General features: G+C 46.8%; 1 protein-coding gene across 2 annotated transcripts; it reads right to left on the bottom strand.

Moving 5' to 3' along the window:
• Positions 1 to 349: 349 nt before the first annotated feature.
• Positions 350 to 12,567, bottom strand: LOC116939639 (uncharacterized). 2 transcript variants are annotated; one of them, XM_032948299.2, is made up of 7 exons: positions 12,171 to 12,567; positions 10,367 to 10,413; positions 9,632 to 9,725; positions 8,655 to 8,723; positions 5,829 to 5,927; positions 2,721 to 4,789; positions 350 to 967 (listed from the first exon to the last, which is right to left on the bottom strand). In XM_032948299.2, the coding sequence occupies exons 1-7, from the start codon at positions 12,229 to 12,231 to the stop codon at positions 887 to 889; spliced, it is 2,520 nt and encodes an 839-aa protein (XP_032804190.2). In that variant the 5' UTR covers positions 12,232 to 12,567; the 3' UTR covers positions 350 to 886. The 2 variants fall into 2 exon arrangements, with proteins under 2 accessions (XP_032804190.2, XP_032804191.2); XM_032948300.2 differs by having other exon boundaries at positions 2,735 to 4,789.
• Between the last annotated feature and the right edge of the window lie 12,610 nt (positions 12,568 to 25,177).

The raw sequence follows: 25,177 nt of genomic DNA, 5'->3' as shown, positions 1-25,177 counted from the left end.
ATGGAATCGCACAGGGGCATGGGGTGGAATAACTGTCATGTGTTTTTAAATTCTCGCGTCTTTACATTCGTATGTGCAATGTAATGTCACACGGCTAATTCACGCACGACTCTTCCTGTGATTCTGCGCGTGACTTTTCAGATTTTGTGACGTGTTCTTTTGCGCAGAATCGTTCGTCCTGCTCGTATGTTGTATCGGGCTATGCAGCACCGGACTGGTTCACAACGTCCACGTTGGTGAATGCATTCTGTGTCGGGTCCATGAGAAGTGGAGCCTACATTTAAGGCTGAACGACGTGGTAAACGTCACGTTGCAAAGCGTTCAGGAATATAACAACAAACTCGTATGCTTGCAATTAATACTTTTTTTATTTGCATTACGGCAAAAACGACAAAACACTCGGGCGAGACTGTGATTAGAACTAACAATAAACCAACAGGAAACCAACAATAAACCAATACTTTCCGTGTGCTTTCGGGTTCAGCTTTTTCAGTCTGCAATAGATGCGTCTCGTCTGCTCATCAACACACGGCAACTAAACAAATAATAAAACACCGCTTACACAATTCATGCACGGTTTCATATATATTCATCTCACGACCGCCACTGGTTTTTGTTGTTATTGTTACCGCAGGCTAACAAACACCCACGTGCACCGGTGAGTGTGTGTGGGGGGAGGGGAGGGGGGGTGACATTTAGCAGCAACGACAACGCGCTGGCCCATCACAAACACAGCGGGTTATAGAGATATTATAGATGTGGGTGTGTGTGTGTTGTGTGTGAAGCGGGCGCTCGCTGCCGATGAAAGTGCTGCGCTGGGGGAGCGGGTCGTGGTGGTGGTCGTGGTGGTGGTGGTGGTCGCTGCAGCTGCCCCAGTGGGGTCACGCTAACTCTTAGCTGCACTCAACCTTTGAACAATTTTCTCCAGCTCGGCTTCCATCTTGGCCAACTTCGTGAGTTCTTTCACCTGCAACGAAAGGGCAACGCAAACGAATGTGAGTAGGGCACGCGCTGGCCGCCTGCCCTACTACGGTGTGGTTGGTGTGGTCGTGTAGGGCTCGTGAAAGATGCTGCTGCTGCTGCTACTGGGCGGTTGGGAGGCAGTCGCCCTCCAAACAACACCTGGGGGCAGAGGAGCGACGCTCACAACAACGAGCGGAGCTCCGGGCGGATAAAATACAGCAAGCTGGCAGGGTAGTGGGCACAGGTGGTGCGTCATCTCAGCCAGTCGACCCATGGCACCTGCTGGGTGTGTCCCGTGACCTGCTGCTGTCAACGAGCCTTCGACTCTTCACGTGACTGCCTCAAAGTGCACATGGCCTGGCACAGGCGCCGTGGTGACGTCGCCGTCCCTTAGTGCCTATTGGCGGGTTATTGGCATTGGTTAGCGCTGCGAACCCGGCGGCCCGAGTTCAATTCCCGCTCACGGCCAACACCGGTGACGATTATCTGAACCAGTCCTGGGCGTCCTCCCCTAGGTCGACTCAGCTATCAATTGAGTACCCGGTGCGGTGTGTAAACATCGCCACTAGGGAGACAAAGGCGGCCGGGCGTGGTGCTGGCCACCCACCCCCTCGTGTGCCGTGACTGCCTTCATAGGTGCTACTCGTTAACAGCACTTGCCCCTAGAGTCTGTCATAGGCTACACAGCGGGGGGGGGGGGATATGCGTCTTTGCTTTTTGTTGACCTTCTTTCGCACCGTACGTAACCAACCGTGTAACAACTCTGTTAGCACGCCCGCCACCACGGTCTGTGTCAGCTCTCGCGTGACTCGGCCAGGCCCCTGATTTATTAAACAGCCGCTGAAGCCCGAACGTCCACACAATCACGATTCAATTGTCGTCATTCGCATGTCTCTCTCCCGTCTTCTCCGTCCACTATATGTCTTTGGGTCGTTCAGTCAACGACGTCATCGTGATCGTGACGAGACCATTTTGGCGTGACCCAGGTGTTCCACGCGCTGCCATACCACACCTGCACGCGATACTGAAGGACTGCGTCGGTAACTCTGGCACGGGTCAAAGGGTCAAGGGTGCACGTGCGCGCGCGTGTGTGTGCAAGTGCGCACGTGTGCGTGTGTATGTGTGTGGGGAGCGGTAGTGTAGTGGTTAGCGCGCTGCGATACGAACTTGGCGACCTGGGTTCGATTCCCGCTCACGGCCAATACCGGTGACGATTATTTGAACCGGTACCTGGGCATCCTCCCCTAGGTCGACTCAGCCTCAAACGAGTACCTGTTGCGATGTGTCAACATCGCCATTAGGGAGACAAAGGCGGCCCGGCGTGGTGTTGGCCACCCACCCCCTCGTGTGCCGTTCAGGCCTTCATAGGTGATGCTCGCTAACAGCACTTGCCCCAACAGTCTGTTAAGGCTATACGGGGGATCTTTGTCTTTGTTCTCGCAAGCAAAGCAAGAAGCCAAACATTAAAACCACCCCAGAGATTACGATCGTGCGAATATTATAAACATCATCCATCAGCCATGATCAATCCACTGCTGGATGATGGCCTGCCAAAGCGGTTGCCATCCCTCACGGTCCTGCGATGCAACGATCACAAATCTGTCAAACCACCGATAATAGTAACAACAACAGACATGAAATAAACAAATATGTAAGCGTCACGCCGGAATTCCATTTTGAACGCAGAGGAAACAACAACAACAACGGAATAGTCTCCGATGACTCCAAGCAGAGGGCTTTGCCCTGGCCACACGTACCTCCTGAGCTTTACCTTCATTTCCCTCCGACTCGCCCTTCTTGTGAACCTTGAACTGGTTCGTCTCCTCGTCCCTGGCCGACTCCGTCGTGCGCTTGTCGGGGTCCGCCACGGGGCCCGGTCGCTCGACCTCCGGCGTGGCCTGACGCCTCAGCTCCGCGCTGCTGCCCCCATGCTCCTCGCTCTTCTCCTCCTCCACCTCCTCGTCCTCCTCCTCGTCGTCCTCGTCGTCGGGCAATTTCTCGTGGATCTGTGCGTCTTTGCCCCCGGCGCGAGGGAGGAACCGGTGGGACCTCTTCTCCTCCGTGCTCGCCGCGGCTCCCTCGCCGCCGTCGCTCTCGCTGCGCTTCTCCCTGAGGCGTTTCTCCTCCGAGCCGCGGTCCTCTTCCTCCGAGCCGCGCGTTTGGCCGCGCTGACGACGCTCGCTCTCCTCGCTCCGTCGGTCCTCTTCCCTGGAGCGTTTGTCCTGGTGGCGGTGACTGCGCTGACGACGATGATGACGATCGTCGTCGTCGTCGTCGTCGCGTTTCGTGTCCCTCTCTCCGTCGTCACCTTCACTCTCCCACTCCTCGCCCCGTGCCCTCTTTTCTTCTCGGTGACGCTTCTCCTCGCGATGACGCTCGTCCTCGTCGTCCTCAGCATCGTCGTCCTCGCTCACGCTGCTGCTGCTGCTGTGGCGCTTGTCATCTCCGTGATGATGTGTTTTGTCCTCCTCATCATCGCTTTGGCTTCCCCGACGGTGTCGCTTCTCCTCATCCTCCTCGCTTTCTATCTCGCTGCTGCGATGTCTTTTCTCTTCGCGGTGGCGGTGTCTCTTTTCCTCTTCCTCATCTTCCTCTTCGTTGTGCCTCGTCTCTCCGTGGCGACGCTTCTTCCTTTCGCCGTCTTCCTCCTCCTCCTCCTCGGCCTCTTCGTCGCTCGCTCTCTCGTCGTGGTGACGCTTTTCCTCGCCGGGACGCTCAAAGTAGCGCTCGCTGCTCCGCCTGTCGTCATGGTGATGCTTTTTAACTAAGTGGTGATGTCCGTTGTGCTCTTCCGTCCCCTTGTTGCGCGTGCCTTCTTCAGACTCTCCCTCCTCTCCACTTCGTTTGTCGCCGTGGTGACGTTCGACGTCTTCCCCTTCCTCGCCGTGTTCGTAGCCATGGTGACGTTTCTCGACCTCCTCTTCGCTTCTTCTGTCGCCATGGTGACGCTTGTCGTCTTCGTCGCTGTCCTCTTCCTCGCTTCTCTTGTCGCCATGGTGACGCTTCTCCTCCTCTGCGTTGTGCCTGTCTCCATGGTGATGCACAGGGCCCTGCTCTTCCTCGCTTCTCGTGTCGCCATGGTGACGCTTCTCCTCCTCTGCGTTGTGCCTGTCTCCATGGTGATGCACAGGGCCCTGCTCTTCCTCGCTTCTCTTGTCGCCATGGTGACGCTTCTCCTCCTCTGCGTTGTGCCTGTCTCCATGGTGATGCACAGGGCCCTGCTCTTCCTCACTTCTCTTGTCGCCATGGTGACGCTTCTCACGCTCCTCGCTTCGTTTGTCGTCACGGTGGCGTTTGTTCTCCTCTTCCTCTTCACTTCGCTGTTCACCGAGGTGGCGTTTCTCTTCCACCTCCTCATCCTCTTCGTCGTCGTCGTCGCTGTGCTTGTCGTCGTGGTGCCGCTTTGGATGGTGGCGTTCCCTGTCCTCCTCTTCCTCCTCGTCCTCCTCCTCTTCCACGCCCCGTCTGTCCGCACGATGCCGCGGGTCGTCGCCCCCCTCTTCGCCGTGCCGGTCCGCGTGCCGCTTCGTGTCCTCCGCGCTGTGCCTGCCGTCGTGATGACGCTTTGCCTCTCTGCCGTCTTTCTCATCCTCCTCGTCCTCATCCTTCTCCTCCGGCTCACTGCGGTCATCCTCGCGGTGCCGTTTCCTCTCATCCTCCTCCTCGTGGTGCCGCCTCGTTTCTTCCATGGGCTGCTTCCCGTGCTCTTTGGCCTCCTCTTCCCCCTCCTCCTCTACCGACGGCCAGAACCGCCACAGTCGCTTGTCGTCCACGTGGTGGCCGCGTGGCTCGGCGTGCTCTTTGCCAGAGAACCGAACATCTTCTTCTGGACACGGGCACATTGGGCACAACCACACGACTCATTCTCGCCCAAGAGTTCATGCTCTAGAACAGTGGTTGTCAACATTTGTTTTCGTTGGCTACTGTGTTACCCCCCTTGCCTGACCCAACATGGCTCTGATGAATAAATATGTGAATAATGAACAGCAATATTTTCTTAACTAATTGTCCATTTCGTGAGGTATCCCAACTAGCTGGTAACTGCAAGCGGAAAAAAACCAAACGACACTCTGCACGCATGACGTGATTTGTTCACCCCTCATGAGTTACTCTTGGAAACCGCGATGTTAACGACCGTTCTATGTTACCACATGGATTTAACATTTTATCCTCGTTATTTCTTACATTGGCAGATTCATGCGTGATTATTCGCCAGCGACTCTATCACGCACGATATAATTTCACGCGTTTATAAATCGTCTCACGACGCACCCCGCTGGGACATTGCCCCGTACTCCCAGGGGTCCCCGCGTGACTCCGGTTGGGAACCCGCGGCTCTGCACGAGGACGCGGGAAGGAGCGATCCGCGGGAATGTTGCAGCTACTTAAGATTTTAGTTTTTACATCAAACTACATTGTTGTGTTGCTATCCATTGCACTATTTACACGAATCAATGGCGAAGAAGAGTTCATCTTTGTATGCATTTATTTAAAATCGTAACTGAAAGCACTTTTAGAGTAGTCTTCATTATCTCTTTTAAAAAAAATTTCCATCGGGGCGTGGTGGTCCGCAATTTTTTTTGCGCATCACAGCGGCCGCGGGGCGAGAGAGGTCAGCAACCACAACTCTCGCCAATGCCGCGTTGCTTTACCTCCATCTGCAGTTGCATGAAAAGTGAGCAAATTAACAGCGTGGGGTGGGCCCTCACCCAGCAGCGGATTGACAAAACTGGCTGCACATGTCCAAGTCCCCATGGAATGTCGGCTACTGGTGGGCCAGTGGAGTCTGGCCATTGTCGCAGCACCATGCAGCTTCCACAGACGCTGCGGCTGCACAGGTCAAAGAGGGGAAGCTATTATTGTACCTTCGCTGGGCTCCGTGAATCGCTTCTCCCAGTGCCTGCGAAAGTCATCCCAGAGGTAATCCCTGCTGTCACCTCGTCGGCTCGGTGTCAGTTTTACACCTGGGGAAGAATACGAGCAACGAATATTACACCCGAGAATGTCAGTTGCGACATGCACAAAGTCATTTGATGTCACCATTTACACGCGTTCCTTTAAAAAAAAATTTTTTTAGAGCTGTGAAATCGAATGTGTCGAAAAAAGTATCACTTAAAATGTAATTACTGTGTAATATAATGCATAAATGTATATCCTCATCATCGTCATCATCACTAGCCATGATCAATTCACTGAGGGATGTAGGTCTCACCATGCTGCCTCCATCTCTCAGGATCCTGCGATACACTAAAATGTGTGTATGTCTTTTTAACATGCTGCCGTCTGTATCTTGGTCTAGAGACTGCACACACGAGCAACTTTCTGCACTTGTGTTAATTATCTCTCTCATGATGACTAATACACTGCTCTCTCAAGATGCTACCGTACAAGTTGAATCATAAATGCCAGTTATTTAGCCTGGGAAGTCTCAAATGAGTGTCAATTAATATTTTTAGGAAGGGTCCAACATGAGGATATGTGGCGATTATAGATCTTTTTTTAGCACGTGGAAGAGAACCTGGAAAAAACCCATGCATGCGAGGCTGTACACGTCCAAGTTTCATCGCCAATTCCCAGCCATCCTGTTGCCCCATGCCTACAACGCCTGGCCAGACATAGTTGGTCACCCAATTCAAGAACCAGGCTCATCCCTGCTTATATTCCGAGCTCCGATGAGATTGAGCGTATTCAGGGTGATTTGGTTTGTGGTGCAATAATTTATATATATTTCTAAATATCTATTTTTTTATATTGAACAAGTTTTGATTTAGTTTAACGGGTGCTAAATAAATACGGCGATCGAATTTCAGACCCAGATGCGAGAGACTTGTGTTTGACTTGGCCTGGAAAAACGTGATGAATTATTGGTTGGAATGCCCTTGGTTTATTTATCGCTAAGTGAGAAAGGATGGATTACCCTGGATGGGAGGTTAATAATGAATGTCCTGCACACTTGTGTTAAATGCTTACCTTGAAGCGCTACGGAACTTATTACTCAATGACTGAAACACTTATTTCAGAAAGGATATAATGAATCATCGTGGTAATTACATTGTCTTTACGCCTAACGCACTAAGCAACAAAATGATTAGCTTCATTAGCATGTTTTAAAATTGTCTATTGAAGACTGGCAATTACCAATTTGTGCCATTATAAACGAGAGGAGATTATACAGTTTAGATCTTGTCCATAACGGGAATCTCCCTGCATTGTCTGTCTTTTAATCGCCAATAAATTGCATCTCATTCATATGCATCTCATTCACCAATACAAAGATCACCCTTATAGCCTTAACAGACTGTTTGGGCAAGTGCTGTTAGCGAGCACCTATGAAGGCCGGCACGGCACACGAGGGGGTGGGTGGCCAACATCACTCCCGGCCGCCTTTGTCTCCCTAGTGGCGATATTTACACATCGCACCAAGTACTCATTTGAGACTGAGTCTACCTAGGAGAGGATTCGCAGGACCGGTTCAGATAATCGTCACTGGTGTTGGCCCTTGAGCGCGAATGGAACACGGATCGCCAGGTTCGTAGCGCAGCGCGTTAACCGCTACACTACCACTCCCCATTCATGTATGTGCTATGAAGAAGGGTTCACAAATACACGCACGCACACACATACGACCATGAGTTATTGTGTATGTAATTAAGAGGATATAGTTGCATTCAATTCCATACCACATTTGATGAACAATTACTATCCGAATGCGGAAGCGTCGCTTCTAAAAGACCAGTCAAATTAATAATTTGTCTTAAACACGATGCAACGTCGCTAGAATAACAATGTAAACAACTCACTGTTGTTACGCGACCCATTCACGTCTCTGCCTGTACTCTTCCGGTCGCCTCGATGGTGGAGTGCTCGGCTATCCCCTGCTTGAGTGCTGCTATATAAATATTTGTATTTCTGGTGGCTTTTCACGTGCAAATGCGGCTACAGTACGTCCCTTATTAGTGTGATCGTTGACAGCGGATGGGTTTGAAGCGTCAGCCTTAAGGTTTGAGGTTATAATCCTTCCACGTGTCCTTATATCTGACCCATAACATGGAGCTGCTGTCGCATTAATATGGAGTGTGTACACTTGGCAAAAAAAAATACAACTCTCCTATGTTAACGAAATAAAAGTCAACACATTTATCAATGGCACCTTTTTAAAAGGAAAAAAACATAATAGGCGACGTGTAGGAAAATTACCCTTCTCCATAGCACAAACATGAGCATGGAATTTGTTGTATTATGATGAACTTCTTTCGCACCGTCCGTACCTTAACCGTGCTAATCGGTGGTGCTTGTCGCATCACTGCCAACGTAGCATCACCAAACATTTGTTTTCACATCTCCGATATGGCCACAGAGCTATGCGTGAAGTCAGCAGCAGGGCAGAGAGGCACACGAGGTCGTGTTTGTGTGCGGTATCGCTCGACAACGTAAATAAGCACAGAATACTTCGTGTGCCTCTCGTATTGTTTTTTCATAGCTTTTTTTTTTCAAAGTTTTCATTTATTTGGTATAGCCCTGTGAGCCATTCGGCTCTTGAATCGGGTGCAACCGCAACAAACAAAAAAACAAAAACATGAACAATATTGTCAAACGGGCTATCAAACAACTTGGTCGCCTTGTTGCTATAAGAATGACGCGAATACCGAATGGACTCGTGATTTGATTGGCAGCGGAAGGTGATTCCTTACTTGGTGTCGCCAGTTCTTGGAGTCCATTCAAAACACTGTCGTGTTGCAGCAAGTCATATATCCGCTGGTCTGCAAAAGTTAATGAAAACATGTACTTACAATGAAAAAAACCCCATATTATTTTTCTTCATCATCCATTACCTGTGCCTAATGTTGCATAGGTTAAGCGCTTTTGTTGTCCATCCACTGCCGGACGAGGGCCTCCCCATGCCATCAAGGGTCGTGGGAGTTCATTGGCCATACCTTACCACGCTGGTCAGTGCCAGTTAAAGGCAGAGAGCATAGAAATACTATACAGGACAGCACATGTTTTTTTTTCTCTGCACATTTCAGTCCAGCAGCCTTATCACAACCCTATTTGTGCATGGTGGGTGAGACACCGAGCCCTATCCAGGTTCGAGTTTGCTTACTCTTCCGATATCTGACGGTATCGAATGCTATTCACCTGTGATTGGATCATTGGCGCGGGCTAATTTATTTAAATGATTATAATTAGACAAAGTAATTAACGATACACATGCTGATCGGCATATTATCTCCTAGTTTTCGTAACGATCATTTCTAAAATCGCCTTTTCTCAGCGACAAGGTCCACATTTTGAGAGCAATGTTTCTGTAAATCATCACAGTAGAAGCTATTTGCTTCATTGCCCACACTGTTTCTTTTTTAAATGTTATTTGCTCTTGTCGTCTCGGTGCCCCAGGTCACAATCTCGCAAACAAACCCTCCATGCTGGTCTGGTGACTTCTCACCGGGTTCAACAAAATAAAACTTGAGACTCGGAGGCTGGATATAAGTTACACCTTACGTAATGGCAGTTGTCATCGAAGCAACAACGCTCTTTACATGAACCTCGTGGGAGATGAAGGCGAAGGGAAACTTCTGATTCAAGCGCACAGCTGGTCTTATTACGCCCGACGGGGGTGTGCTTTGTGTACGCAGCTTCTGCTGTCATTAAAATACGAGTGCATACGAACCGCTCTTCAGTATCTCCAGGCATTCCTTGGTTAGAGTGGAATCCTCCCTTCTGCTCAGGGTATCGGACAGCACCTCGATGATGCACTTTATTACCTTCAAACGACAGCGCGCACACTCGCCGTTCACTCATCACGTACACGCTCGAAGGTCTGTCGTCTGCCCGTGCGGGCGGCTCGTAGTGCGACCACGTTGTCTTTCTGCGCATTCCTACATCGCAGTATTTGACTGTTACATTGCAACGGAGCGTGCACGTTGCAAATCTATTACCGAAGCGTGTTGCATTCGACTCGATTAACTCTCCCTCTCACGATGCATGGGTAATTCAAAGCAAAACCAATATTTATTTTGATTTAGTATGCTTTTTTTTAGGATTCAAAGGAACCCCCTGAAATGTTTTGAGAATTCTTCAAATACATGTCTCATGAGTCGTAACAGGCCACCCACGGTGATTCGTCATGCACGAGAGGGTGACATTAACTCAATGTTTACTACGAAACGGAGCGGAAGTAGTAATAGGTTTTTACCCTTTTATCTGGCACCAAAACTGACACCTTTATACAAGGGATCATGTTTGTAATAACCACAACACAAGCAGTCAAAATGCAAAGAAAAAGAGACAACTCTGATAATGATATGCACTGTCCTTGAAATTGATTGGTCCACACCCGAAACGGCTTTTCATAGAGCCTAGTCTCCACTGGTGCGGAAGTATTTAATTAATTTAATTAACCAACCGCTTCGTCTTCCTTGGACAGCTGCCCAGTCAAAGGTGCCAGCGAGGCTGAAACACAACAACGGGAAGGGGTCACAGGTCATCGCAATCATCAGCCATGGTAAATCCACTGCTGAATGAAAGCCTCCCTAAGCCACTGCTATCTCCCACGATCTTGCAAGGTGTGGTCATCCACCTAGTCCGGTGAACTTACACGAGCAATACATTAAAAATGATGAAAAGTACAAGTAGAGATGTTACACTTTCTGGCGATTTAAAAAGGTGTAAAGATGTTCAAACGCCAAATAGATAAATTTTGCAAGGCAATCGTGTCTGCATTAACCACTCGTGCTTTGCAAAACATGCAAACAAACATGCTCTGATAATATATGCATTGTCTTTGAAACAGATTTGCTTAAAAGGTCTCAATTAATTTAAACACCGCGGAAGAGATGCTCCCTTGGAATGGCTCGGATAGACAAAAGAGGTAATGCAACATAAACCATTACAAATAATTATTTAATTGGATTGCCATGTTCTGTTTAGGTGATGAACCTTAATAATTGGCTGTGTTGGGTGTTGGCGGGTTTCACGACGCATTTATATATTTTACGCGATCTAACCTCCCAAAAAAACCTGTATTATGGATGATATTAGTCGTGAAAGCCTACGTGTTAAACGGAAGGGATCTATGTTACAAAATGGAAAATTCCTGTCAGCATCAACACCAACATCGACATCCACGACACGAATCCTAATCAACAGATGAGCAGCAACTCTTGCCCACAGAGTGCGGGCCGATGCTTCCGCTCAAGGGCTGGCCTCTCATCCCACCAACTACTACCAGCTGTTCTCCGCAGTCATCATCGTTTGCAATGGATGGCCGCAGAATAAGATGAGACTAGATAGATGGATATTACCTTGTTGACTGCATTGAAGCTGAGGAAAGAAATACACGCGACGAGACGATCAAAGAAAGATGGAGTGATTGGAGTGTGCCTATGAGTGAGATGGATCGCAGAGATAACAACTTCATTCGGTTGTGCAACGAGAATGGCGCACTCGAAAAGCCGTCAGTGAGACAAACGCGATGCTGTACACGAATTCGGAGACAGTGAGTGGATTTCACAAGCCACCACGAATCAACGTGCGCGCGCATGTGTCAAGACCATTTGACGTGAAGCATTTCTCCGTTAACTTAACCAGTCGGCACACTTAACCTTTGGAAATTGACGTAACAGCCGTGCAATATTTAACGCACAGAGAAAATCGGATCGCTTTCGTGATCAACTATGCAATTGGATATCCGACCAAGAGATATATTCACCTTTAACACTTCCAGGCATGGCCTGCATGAGATCGCATTTACAATTGCCCGTTGGTTTCTTGCCGCTTGTGAAAGTCAATGAGATTGTAAATAAATGCATGGGCTTCGCGCACATTCTGACTCCATCCGTACGAGTGGGAGAAAGTCGAGGGCGAATAATTCATAAACTGGACACATCACTCGCAAAAGGCGAGGAAATGCATCGCACGCATTCTATAGTCAACGCCTCTATTGCATAGTCTAGCGTCTTAATTTAATTACTATCAAACGTTCCGACTGGGCATTCGCCATCTGCATTATGCATTGGTTGCTGTCCAGGGTGCTGAAGCAAACTTGCGATTATCGTGCACGGGCAACGGCACTGCACACCGCGCAGCGTGTTAAAGACATATATTGTAAATCAAAAGTGACACGATACGATTTATGTTTAGACGCTGAGACACCCTTTGCAAAATTAGGCAATAACAATGACGACGACGTTTAACTCTGCGAAACCTACCTTGCGATAGCAAACTGCAGAGCAGCAACAGCACGAAGAGTGGCGTCTGCCGGCTGCTCATGATGGCAGAGAGCCCTTAAAGGCAGGGGCCAGCGTGCGCGAGTCCTTAGATCACAGGCGGCACCATTGAAGTGTCCGCCGTCTGCTCGATCCTAATGGCCAATGCGGCGAGAGCTGCGGATTGCCTCTGTAACTGCACTGCGAAACCGAGAGACGCTATGGGTATATATGTGTATTCGTGATGTGAGAACCAAGGGGGTTGGGCTTGGGTCGGCTTATCCCATCATAAGGCTTCGGTCGCAATAAATACTACGGTCACTCCCCATTCGCTTAACGAAAGCAATCTGATAACACCCCATCGATCAGTCGTAGCCCGTTACTTTGTTTTCTGGCTAACCTCCATCCTGCAGAACCAGAAATTCATTCAGGGCAAGCGAACGCTCTGACCTTTTCCGAGAAGCCCCTTATGTATATGTACATGAAACACGGAGCGTACACACGACTGCACACGGCCCATTCACCTCATTTACTCCCCCCTAGGCAAATGCATTGCTGACAAAAAGACCACGATTCATACGGTCACGGTGTCTGTAGACTCACACTAGTTCGATGAAGCGTGAACGTTTTTCAGGCTTGGTGTTTCCCCCCCCCCCCCCCCAACAATCTACGGTTGTGAAATTATGAGATTAGACATTTTTGTTGTCACATTTCACGTACAATGATAATATATCGATAGAGAGTGAATTGGGTTGTTTGAAAAAAAATTACGTGACGTCTTTGCAAGACGTTACGGTCAATGCATATTGGCATAGACAAGTGTGTGCTATGCAATAAAATGAGAAATGGTATCGAGAAGGGTCGCGCTTAATCTAAAATAAGCAATGGGCTGCGGCTGAATGCAAGATCGAGATGGTGAATTGCTCTGCATACTGCAAAGAGCGAAACCACGAGCACACGCGTCCCCTCGTGCACACCTTAATTTTAATTCAGAAATTTACAAATATTAATTATCCGATTATTACACAGAATACATCACTGTAGATTACGCGAGGACGTTGCAAATCATAATGATTGTCGTGTGATGAAATTAACACACACTGTATACGCTTTAGTTAGGAAGCATAACGATTGTGACCACACACTGAGCTGTGGAAATAATGCTGACATTGCACCGATTAATAACACAATTCACACAATTGGAGGTGTAGCAATGCATCGATTCATATCGATTATTAAACGATACAAGAAAAGTAATGTATGTTAAGGGTTTACGCGAACCGAGCAACTATTAGTGGCCGCTGCAATTCGCCGCAACGTGAAAAAGAAAAATCGATTCGTCACTTTGCGTTTTTTGACTCGTTGATGGTAGAGCGTGAAGTATTGCAGCCATTTTAATCCTCTGTCGGATGAAGGCTTAGCCATGCCGTGTTGTAGTTTGTTTGACCATACTTCACCACGCTGGTCAGCGCAGGTTGGTGAAAGCGTGTGGCGCGTGCATAGCCGCTAATAGTGTGGGGCGGGGAAAATCCCACGCCTTCAAACTTAACGGGGAAGTATTAAATCTGACACCGCGTGACGTTGAAGCCCGGGGACCCCCAAAGTGCGGGGCCCAGGGCGGTCGCCCCGATTCTCCGTACCCTTTAGGGATGACTTTGGGTGGAGGTGGGGGGGGGGGGCGAAAGGACCGGTTCACATATCACTCGCCCACTGATGTTAGGCTGTGGTCAAGGAATCGAACTCAGCAGGTTCAGATCGCAGCGCGCCAACCACCACGCCACACCTCGGCTGTCCCCTCCCTAGGACTCGACTGTGCTTTGTTTTTTTTATATCACGGACGTGCCACTTTATGCAGCGACACCAGCCCAGGAGGCTAACAACAAAAGGGCCCTTAAGTGGAAGATGAAACATTCTTGATGGAATGCGCTGATGAGGCCAGGGGTAGCATCGCATGGGGTCGGAGTTTTGTTATTGAGCGATTTTCTTTTCCCTGTCTCCCTTTGCCATGAAGGCAACAGATCACCTCAGCTTGGCCGATGAGAGGAAAAAATACAAATATTTCCACATTAAGGTACGCAAAATAGCACGCTAATGGCTAAGATGCGAGTGCTTACTCCATCTCGTGAGCCCACGACGCCAATAAAATATGTTTTTAAGGCTGGTTGCTGGTGGTGGCGGTGGGGAAGTGGCCTAGGGGGGGGGGGCGGGGCGGGGGGGGTTTGTTAACGTTCACGTCGGTGGGGGAGACTGCTCCAGCGCTCACATCAGCCACGGGTCATAAAGCTTAGCAAGGACAGTGTAACGCTCATCGGAGGGGGCTTTAGTGCAGAAGTTCGCCCGCTTTGTCCTCCGAGGCCAAGCAGGCTTTTCGGATCCAGTGCATTATGCACGGAACGTGATGTAACGGTTAGCACACCGGTCTCGCAATGCAGATAGTCGCTGGTTCCATGCGATCTGCCGGCGTTGCAGTTGAAACAATGTGAGAGCTTATGCACCCTCCCCACCTCGTCTCTGTCCACCCAGTGAGTCGATCGCCAGTATGGTGGGGTAATTATTGGCTACCAGTCATATTCCGAGTGGATTTCAAGATACTGCTATAACCTTTTGGCTTTAAAACTAATTCATGTTTTTACATCAAGGTCCTTAAGATCTTCTAATCTCCAACTGCTCAGCACTCCCAGGTCTAGGTTGCGCTTATTTGGTGATCAGGCTTTTGTTAGCATGGCGCCCAAGCTATGGAACGCCTTTCCACTTGAAACTAGGCAATCAGAGTCAGTAGATATATTCAAGTCTGCTTTGAAAACCCATCTCTTTAAAGTGGCCTTCCCTCTTTAATTTGGACGGTTGCCCTGGGTCTGTTTTTGTTTCCTGCTTTTCACACATTGCGCATTGGGATTCTAATATGGAATGCGCATTATGCATTTTAATTATTATATCTCTTGTACTCCCACCTCTTCCAAAACGTCTGGCGCTCCCTCTAGCGGGGGTCCTTCCACAAGCAGTGGGGTGAGCCTGCAAATGCAGGGCTGCACCTTTGCCAGCATCTGCACACACATACCGTAGGGCGCACAGGTTCGCAATGCAGTGATTGTGGTCTCACCATGCTTTGTGGACTACATTATCAGAGGGTAGCAAGGCATTACATTATTTTTAGTTTATTGTTTTGCTCGGTTTTGAATAGAGCGGCCTCATTTGCATACGCCAGAGTGAATCCCTATTTCTATGGAAGGTCATTGTATGTATTGCCCGTGAAATCAGGAAGAGCAAGCCATTAACTGCAAATTGTTACGAAAAAATATCTTCCTTTTCTGAAATGTGCTTTCAGACAGTATTCAAAGTTCCATCGCTTCCTTCCTCAATCTAAATATAGCTTGACGTGCAGAGCTGCGTTCACGCTTGCAGATGTTCGCAGTTACAATTCCCCATGTTATTCTCAGCCTCGTTGTGTTAACAACGCGAACGTTGCATTTTCACATTGTAGCTTCACAACGCAAGTGTGGAAGCATTGGCGATTGCGAATTTACAGCTAGATGTTTCAAAGCGGCGGGGACGTGTGGAACGGTCAGCGCACTGGATTTGCAATCCAAATGGGCCGGTGGTTGAGGTATCACTCACCGCTGAGTTTGAGCCATGGCTGGGAATCGAACTCAGATCACTGGGTTCGTAGTGCGCTAACTACTGCGCCGCTTCTCCACTCCAAAAGGAGTAAAAGCAACTGTAACGCTGTAATATCTACGACACAGGAAGAAAAACACGCGTCAGAGAGCCCATTAAGCTCTGAAACATCATGCTAATTTAGCGGAAGTGCTGATATCTAGAAGAAATACAATTTCAGCCAAAGACCATCTGTGCAGGAGCAGGAATAACATATATATTTAAACTATTCTCGGAGTTCCCAATTACAGCTCATAATTTCGGAAAAGCAAAATATTTAATTTAAATATATTGCATTAAACGGCACTGCTGCATATAAACACCATGCACATCCATCATGGAACATCCACATCACCTACTTCTCTTTCGCTTCTCAAGCCCCGCATTAAAAATGCATTATGTTAAATCGATAGCTGTAGAAGGGCGCATTAGTGCGTTCGGACATCTGCTGGATCTTCACCACAGATTTGTCAGGATGCAGAGGAAGCCACTTCCAACTGGCGCGTCTCTTTGATGATGCAATAAATATTTTAAAACTGAGATTGGCCCCAATGGATTACAATTGCTCAGTGCCCCCAAGGTATTGGAAAACTGGAAGGGGGAGGGGGGGTGCACGGCGGGACTGTGTTAGGGAAAGCTATGGCCAGTTCAAGCCGTTTCCCTTTAACTCTGAAGGGCAGTTGTAGCAGCACACTGCTATCCATTCACAGCACCTTGCTCTTGAAACAAAACCCCTATAACGGCTAAAAAACTATGTCCACGCTTCAATTAAGAGACGGCCTTAAGTACGATTTGCGTTTAAAGTGAAATTCACTTCTGTTGGCAAATTTGGTACGTTACGCACAGACAACTCGCGTTGACGAGCGTCCTTCGCTTGTGTGACAAGCCTCAGATATCAAATACAAGTTACATTAATCGTTTTTTTATAGAATAAAGCAAGTGAATACCAAATAATTGTTTTTTTGTAGATGTGGAAAGGCATTTGATCGGTGGAAATCGATGCAGCCATTTAAGTGCTCAGGACATTTGAAAAGATTGGACATCTACACTGAGATTACATTCACAAAGCGACAAAACCACAAATCAGAGAGGAGTCAGGCGATGAGATACACCCTCACTAAGGGTGTTTGTCAGATATTTGCATCTTAGAAATGAAAACCGAGACACGGAAGAGGAAAACACTAAAACAGGGATTAGAGAACGATATAGACGAAGCATGCGGTCACTGTCAAGTGCCGTGTAAGTGGGGGCCTTGGGCGATGGGGAGTGCGTCGCTGGAGGAGGACGCTGCTGTCCGATGGACGAGACTGGTGATGGAATGGCAGCCAAAGGAGTCGAACCGCCGCCAGAGGATGACCACCGTGGAGAGACGAGATTGTCTCGAGCGCAGAAACGAAATTGATGTTGGGGGTGGTGTTTACGCATCGCAGAGTCCTCCGTCCAGCAGTTAATAGATCATGACGGGTGATAACACGGTGATACTGATGACGACGACTGGATGCAATTTGGTGAAAGGTTACAAAATGATTATTAATGCTGAGCAGTCATCGATATGTATTCATTACACTGCAGCTCAATAGCGGAGGCAAAGAGGCTGATTAAAAATCTTAACAAAAGAGGGAGGATCGTGGCGTTCATATAAATAAAACCCCTACTCGTGTGCGTTCCTTTCAGTTTGTTTTTTAAATCAAACAAAACTGCATGAATAAATTCCGCTTGATTAAAACTCCTTCATTTCCCCCGCCCCCCCCCCCCCCCAACATTCAAAGAATAAATTAGGCCGATGTGCCTTTCGTAAATCATGAACACTGGACGCACTTCTTGGCAGTGATGCTGAAGCGTTGAACGATGCCACAGTGTGCACGCACTCTGGACGGGTACTGTATGAATAACGCAGAAGGCGCGCTGAAACAACAAAGTCCGTCTTGGAGAATGTGGCGATCGTCCCCGACTCCCGTCGCCGTTCGCGCTCTCTGGACATCAACAACAGCGGTGGCATAGACAACGGCCGGCAGATTCGATTGGCGCATTGTCAAAAAAACACACATTGTCAAAAAATACAAGGACATGATCTGGCATTTTCTAAACGATGAATGCGAACCGCGTGAATACGATTTCATGAATGTAGCGTGTTGTATTATATTCTTGGATCTTTCGGTAAAGTCACGTAGAAGGGAAACAATAAAATAATAAAAATATAAAACAATACAATTCTCACGACGTTTCGACTGCAACACAAGCAATCATCATGTGCTGCAGTCGAAACGTCATGTGTTGCAGTCGAAACGTCGTGAGAATTTTATTGTTTTCTATTTGTATTATTTTATTGTTTCCCTTCTATGTGACTTTACCGAAAGAACCAAGAATATTAATCCCTGTAGCGTGTTGTGTTTCGTTTTGTTTGTCGAAAAAGGCACGGCAATTTCCACTTTTCAATTATAATTTACAATCTTATCATCGAGATGTCCCTTTTTCTTCTCTTGAAATCAAAGGTTCGGAGAAACGTTTGCTTGAGATGACAACGCGCGCGCGTGTGTGTGTCACAATGAAACATGTTCCTCCTTTCTTACATCTCATGCACAATAGTCGAGGAGGCCATAATACAATACATAATGGATATCCACAACTCAGGGCGCACTATGACAAAGACAGTACAAGTCCGTAAGTGGTGTAGCCGTTGTATGCTGCGCTATGAACCCCGCTCATCCGAGTTGGATTCCCACGCGTGGCTAAAATCTGTTGGCGAGCGACATCTGAAATAGTATTGGGACTGCCCTTAGCTGAACCCGCACTGAACCCGCACGGTTGGCTACGTACGGTGCTAAAGAAGTTCAACATACGTACTGTATATACAAGAACAACCTTCCATGGCCAACACGGCATGGGGCAGTCCTTAATCCAGCAGCGAACTGACAAAGCGGTGTACGTAATTATTTAATTCATTATTATTCTTATTTACGATGTCTTTATGAGTATTGGTCCCTTCACCTCGCTGCCTGTGCCAAGCTTGGTGCACATTTCGAGGCCGCATGGAGCGACACACATGCAAGAAGACAGGCATGACTACTGCACACCTTTGCCTGGTCAAGAGTATCGCTGATCACACCCCAGGAACGGTGATAATAAAAAAAAATCTACCCTTTGGATGACCCTGCAGTTAAGTACAACAAACCAGCACATCATTAGACACTGCCACACACGTTCACAAACACTGTTCATTGTACCTTCAGCAAGCACGATTGGCTACGCGAAGTGCGAAAGAATTTTAGCATTACACACATTGCAGTGGTGCGCGTAGATCCATGGTTTAAGGTGACTTATACATCTAAATGATCATTAATATAGTAGTTCCCTCTGCGATTCTCTTCCCTACATTGTCAACGCCGCATTGTCGAGAGCGAGCGAATACTATGCGCGCATGATAGGTTTACATTATTGGCACGTATTATTAACGCGTACATTGAGGTCCAGCGCACTAATTTGCTTTTTCTTGTGTGGAAATGATCCGTGCTGGTGACAAACGAAATTCAGGTACTGTCTTCTAATGCAGTGTTTTTGAAGTTTGGCAAACGCAGAAAGTCATCGTATGGCGTTAATCAGCCCGTATCAGCTCTGCAAGTGAACATTTTATTTTTAGCACATCGGTCTGTTATTGCAATTTGCTGTGAACCGACGACTGATAGAATACGTGCTTGGTACTGATTTTTGTGATTTTAATGGACTCAGAGTGGTTATTAGTGCTCAGGCATGCCAATGTTCATGGTTGTCTATGCAAACATCATTCATTGCGTGGGAACTTAGGGGCCCAGCGAGCTATTCTGCGCAAGAAGGAGGCGTAGTGCTTCTGCGAGACACATTTTATTGGTGCGTACACCGCTCAGTGCTGGCGCTGGACACGATGCCATCATCGACTGTTGACACTGCGCAGAGAGTCGGATCGTCGAAAACGAGGTGCATGGAACTCTGCGTTCAGATGCAATAACAACAATAATAAAATACAAATTCTTCTCCGTGTTCCCACTTGAATGGCTTTTGTGGTACGGATAGAATGTTTATTTCAAGAAAAACTGTGCAGAATGTTTTTTTTTAAAATTTTATTTGTCAGATGGGCATAATGCCGTCAAAAGGAATCAATGCAAACGCTGAAGGTACAGGCCCACTGTGGTGTATCCATTTCCCGCCCCTTACTTGACATCTGTGGGAAAATGGCTTTATAGCTCATCGGATTTCCTCCGGTATAAATGAAGATTCTGATGTCGCTGGGTGGATAGAGGCAAAGGGAAAATAAGAAAAGTGGTAATTTTTTTCAAATGTCATAACAGGAGATCAAACTGGCGACCTTTTGATTACAAGTCCAGTGTGCTAACCATGACACCACGGCAGCGCCCCCAGCAAATCATAATGCTGGTTTTTAATGTCATGCATTGCTACTCCAGTGGAGTTAAATTAATCTGTACGATATTCTAGATTTGGAGCTTTCGTAACTGCAAGGATCCATACTCTTTGGTTCTATTCGGTAAAGTCACGTAAAAGTATAAAACAACAAAAAATATAAATAAATAAATAAATAAAAAGTCACGTAGAAGGGAAATAATAACGGCTCTTCACCTGAGGACGGCTGCTTGCGTTGTGGCCGAAACGTCGTGAGAATTTGATTTTATTATGTTTTATTTTTATTACTTTATTTCCCTTCTACGTGGTGACTTTACCGAAAGAACCAAGAATATGAATCCCTGTAGTCACGAAAGCTTTAAATCGGAATTTAAGGTTATAGATGATTTTATATACAAAAATTATTGCTGTAGTTTTCACACCTGATGATGATTGCGTGTGTTGCAATCGAAACGTCGTGAGAATTTTATTGTTTTATTTTTATTTTATCATTTCCCTTCTACGTGGTGACTTTACCGAAAGAACCAAGAAGAATTCCTGCAGTCACGAAAACTTTAAATCGAAATTTAATCTGTACGATCCGAGGGCTGCTCTGAGCAAAATTCTCTAATAATCAAAAGTTCCGAGTCATCACTTAAGATTGCATCTCTCTTACATTAAAACAAAACTATTACCCCCCGGTCACTTTTTAATGGTAATCGTGATTTGTTACTTGGTCTTTATGAATGCAAATGATTCAGCGCCATGTCCTATTCAAAGCTAAAATGTGGCACTGAGAAATTCTTAAGATGTATTCATGGAACGACATACGCTCTCACAAAAGTTATTGGCGTTGACACGAGATATTTCCCAAACACTGGATTGGAGAATTAAATGCGCACGTCTAAGTGGATACATATTTATTATCCCATATTTGCTGATGTGTCTAACCGAAAAACAAATATTAATCAAGGGCCATACTAGCCAAATTAACGACGGGAAATTAGAAAATTATTAATAAAGAACGAAACGAGGAATACAAATCACGCACATATACGTTGCATTTTGACTGGGATGATGCGTGGATTTGTTTATCAATATTGATCTTCTGCTCACGGTAGTTGCACTCTTAATCACGTGTGTAAGAATCAATGTTTTTCCGATGCTGTACATGTTGTATGTCACGGCTTACCTTGACGCCCCCCCCCCACGCAGCCAAAAATAAATATCAGCTCTATTGTACAAAATAAAGAATCAAATGCTTTGTTTGGGTGATGCGGTTTACTGCCAACACAAGCCTGCTACATTTGACCACAATCAATGGTGAGTTGAATATCTGAATTTCTCCCCCACCAACCCCACCCCTTGACCAAAGAGCACTCTCATGGTGAAGTATGGAAAAACAAAAACAGCCCCACGACTTACACACACACACACACACGCTCGTGTTCATGTCTGGCTGTGGAGATAACACACACACACACACAACACAACACTTGAACACACATTTCTTTTAAAGCATAGACTGCAAAGGTTTGAAAACATTATAATATGAATGCATCGGGGGTCTATGTGACCTTCGTACGTGCTCACGTACCCCTGCTTCTCATTTTGGGAGAAGTGTTGTTCTGTGGGGGTTGAAAGAGTGGCCACAAATGCAATGATCAAGCACCGGATGACGCTTAAGTATGTGGGTGGCATCGCCACTTACTCGTTATGAACCGAGAACACTTGCACATCAAAGCTACATAAAAACAACAACAACCTTAAAACAGTTCATTGCAAGCGGTGTGTTTGATCGGGATACATTATATTGAAGCAATCAAAGGCTACCACATCACCCGCAATTATGTTCTGCAAAAATAAATATGGAGACAGCGTAGGAACAAAAAGCTTGGTCGGATTTTTGTTCAACATAAAAGCACCTTTCAAACGCGAGCCTTGCTTTTCAACCCTCATTAGACTACATGACAAACAGAGCAGTGGCATAATTAGGGCGGTCCACCTATTTCAGATTTCCACAAAGACAAAGATCCCGCGTGTAGCATGTTGGGCAAGTGCTGTTAGCAAGCACCTATGAAGGCCGGCACGACTCACGAGGGGCTGGGTGACCAGCACCACGCCCGACACACACACACACAACGCATCCAACGGGCCAGCCAACAACATATGCTCTACTCAGACACACAACGGCAGAATATTAATCAGGAGGCATGCGGACAATAAACCTACATGGTGCTAAAGGGTGCATCGGGTTCTGTGCTGTGCTTTGTTGCTTTTCGAATGAAAACATGCCGGTTATACACTGCCCTGTAAATGGCCACTTTAATCCCTTGGCATAAGCTATTATAAATGTATAAACAATCCATTTAAAAAAATGTAAAGCTGTAAAAGCGCAGCCCTGCAATTTCCTGCTCACGCAACTGCTTGCAGAAGGGCATCCGCTAGAGGGGGGGGGGGCCTCCAGAGGGCCCCCCCCCCCCTCTAGAGGATACTTGGCCAACTAGACAGACGTCTTGGAATAGGTGGAGGCACCCACGCGTTTCCCCACAACGTGCAACCTGCCGATCGAATAACGGCGGTGTATCAATTTACAAATTACCGATCGGTCGACGTTTTAATTAACTTGCACCGTCGTCTCAGCTTCGACGCCAGGAGATCGAACCGGCGACCTCCGCATTACAAGTCCGGTGTGCCAACCCTTAACACCTCGGCAGCATCACAGTCAACTCACACGATGCACTGGTCGCCCAGGGATGCAGAGTTCATCCACCCAGGGGGAATGGAGCGTTGAAATAAGCTCGTGGGCTAGACAAATAATAGGTGTCTTTCAGGATCGTGATAGGTGGTAGCATTTTAAACTAAACTAAAACGAGCGTATTGTTTTATCAGGTAAGGCCCGGTCTTTTTCAGTAGCGACGTGGCCACAAATGAGAGTTCAACGAATTTGGGGGGGGGGGGGGGTGGGGCGCCTTCATCCAGCAGTGGATTGACCATGGCTGATGGTTACGGTGATGTGTATATGTCATGACGCATAGTATTCCAATGCTTACATTTTTGTTTGTTCGCATGAGCACAGTGAGGAAGCGGGGCATGAGACGTGGCGGATCAGTATGGGGTGTTTGTGTGTGTGTGGTGCTTTTGAAAGGTCTCTCTCTCTCTCCTGATAACTATAGAGAACCCATTCATGCCCACGTGTAAGCACACTACCCACTACTCCTCCACCCCTCCGCCCCGAGCCTGCCTCAGAAAGTACACGTACTGTCTTTTTCAGGAACGCTTAAAAACACTTTTGAAATTGCGTCTTAATTTGACTCGAGAAAATGTCCTGCGATTTATACAAATTGATTCAGATGTCATCATAAACTCACGTCAAATACTGCATAATAAAGCACCGGTATGGTGGTGTCGTCACAGCTGTCAACCCATACGGTTGACCCGTTTTCTTGTACAGGGAAACTGAGTTTGCAGGTCCACAAGGCTACCAGCCGTTTCAATACGGGCAAAAATGAAATTTGTTTGTGTTTCTCCCTTGTCATGGGACTTACGGTAATATGATGGACGTTGAGATTTATAAAGGCACAGGGTGACCAATAAGGTCTGAATTTATGTGTAATAAGGTAGGAAAAATGATAAGGGGTTGACAGGTGTGGATGGTTTCCACTTTTGTGAAACTTCAATGCAGATTCCCACTCAGCAGGTCATCCCCTGCTTACAATCCTGAATCAGTGGTGGAAATTCAACTTTCTTATGGCAGGTGTGAGTCATTAATAAAGAACAAAACAGTGGCAGTCAATTAATTGACCTCGGACGTATGAAGCGCTGTGTTTGCAAGCTTTCTTACTTCCACATTTATTACGGGTAGCGCAAGAACAGTATACACGTGTAATTTTTTTAATGATATACAAAGCCTGTTGAGCTCTTTGTTTAGTGTGCTTGTTGCACCACTGTCAACATAGCATGACAAAATTAACTATATACAGTAAAACCCCGATTAACTTATCTCCCTTTTGCGCCGTTTCGCAAATACGTCGTCACTTTATTATCACTATGTAACACAATTTTCTATTCCTGCGTACTAAGTGTTATTTTAAAAATTGTTTATGCCTGAAAAGTATAGAAAATGGTTATTATTATTCCACACAAACTTTGCGTTGGTGACCAGGACTTTATGTGAACGGAAGACACAAATGCACACCACGTTTTCTCATTAAAAATAGGTAAATTTCAAAATATCACTGTCCTGGTCACAAAAGCAAAGTTTGTGAGGAATAATAGCCATTTTCTGTACTTTTGAGGTATAAAGAATTAGAAAATAACACTTACTACCCAGGAACAAAAATGTGTTTGTTACACAGTGAATTATTAACGCCACCATCCGAATTGCGTCGCCTCAAACCCCACACTTACGTCGCTGACAGCAGCATCGGTCGCCCGTCCTGTCTCATTATCCGACGCCTCGCAGCCTTCGCCTCCACCACCCACTACTATCCTGTAAATCACTTTGATTCACGTCATTTCGATATTCGTCTTCGCACCTTTCAGGAACGCATTACATTGGTAGGCGGGATAGCATCAATTTTGTAAAAAAAAATTACAGAGCCAGCTCATCCCATTATTATTATGTCCTTTATTTACCCAGGAAAGCCTAATTGAGCCTCGAGCCTCGTTTTCAGGAGGGTCCTGCATTGGGATGTTTGGTCAGTTAGATTAATGAGTGGCATGTGGGGGAAAACAACTTCGAGCAACCAGAGAAAATCATTCATATAGGAATAACAATTCTTAGCTCTGCACAGATTGATTCAACAATTCTTAGCTCTGCACAGATTGATTCAAAAATCCGTTGCTGCATAGCCATCGGCTGCCTCAACTCTCAATCCACGTATACAAACATCTGGTATTCCCAGGCAGTGTCCTATCCAAGTTTCAGACGAAACAGGCTTCATGCTGCTGAAGAATCGGGCTGCACACAGACCAATTAGATG

Source organism: Petromyzon marinus, chromosome 6, assembly GCF_048934315.1.
Source record: "Petromyzon marinus isolate PM22_M1 ecotype Great Lakes invasive population chromosome 6, UKy_Petmar_22M1.pri1.0, whole genome shotgun sequence".
In the NCBI taxonomy this organism is placed as follows: domain Eukaryota; kingdom Metazoa; phylum Chordata; class Hyperoartia; order Petromyzontiformes; family Petromyzontidae; genus Petromyzon; species Petromyzon marinus.
This window is presented reverse-complemented; position numbering and strand designations above follow the sequence as displayed.

What these genes read in the sequence shown, in the direction of transcription:
- LOC116939639 (XM_032948299.2), bottom strand. Translation starts at nt 12,231, where the DNA reads ATGAGCAGCCGGCAGACGCCACTCTTCGTGCTGTTGCTGCTCTGCAGT. An exon ending in CTGCAGTTTGCTATCGCAAG is followed by an intron (nt 10,414 to 12,170) that starts GTAGGTTTCGCA and finishes GTTGTGTTTCAG; the next exon opens with CCTCGCTGGCACCTTTGACT. An exon ending in ATGAAGGTAAAGCTCAGGAG is followed by an intron (nt 968 to 2,720) that starts GTACGTGTGGCC and finishes CTTTCGTTGCAG; the next exon opens with GTGAAAGAACTCACGAAGTT.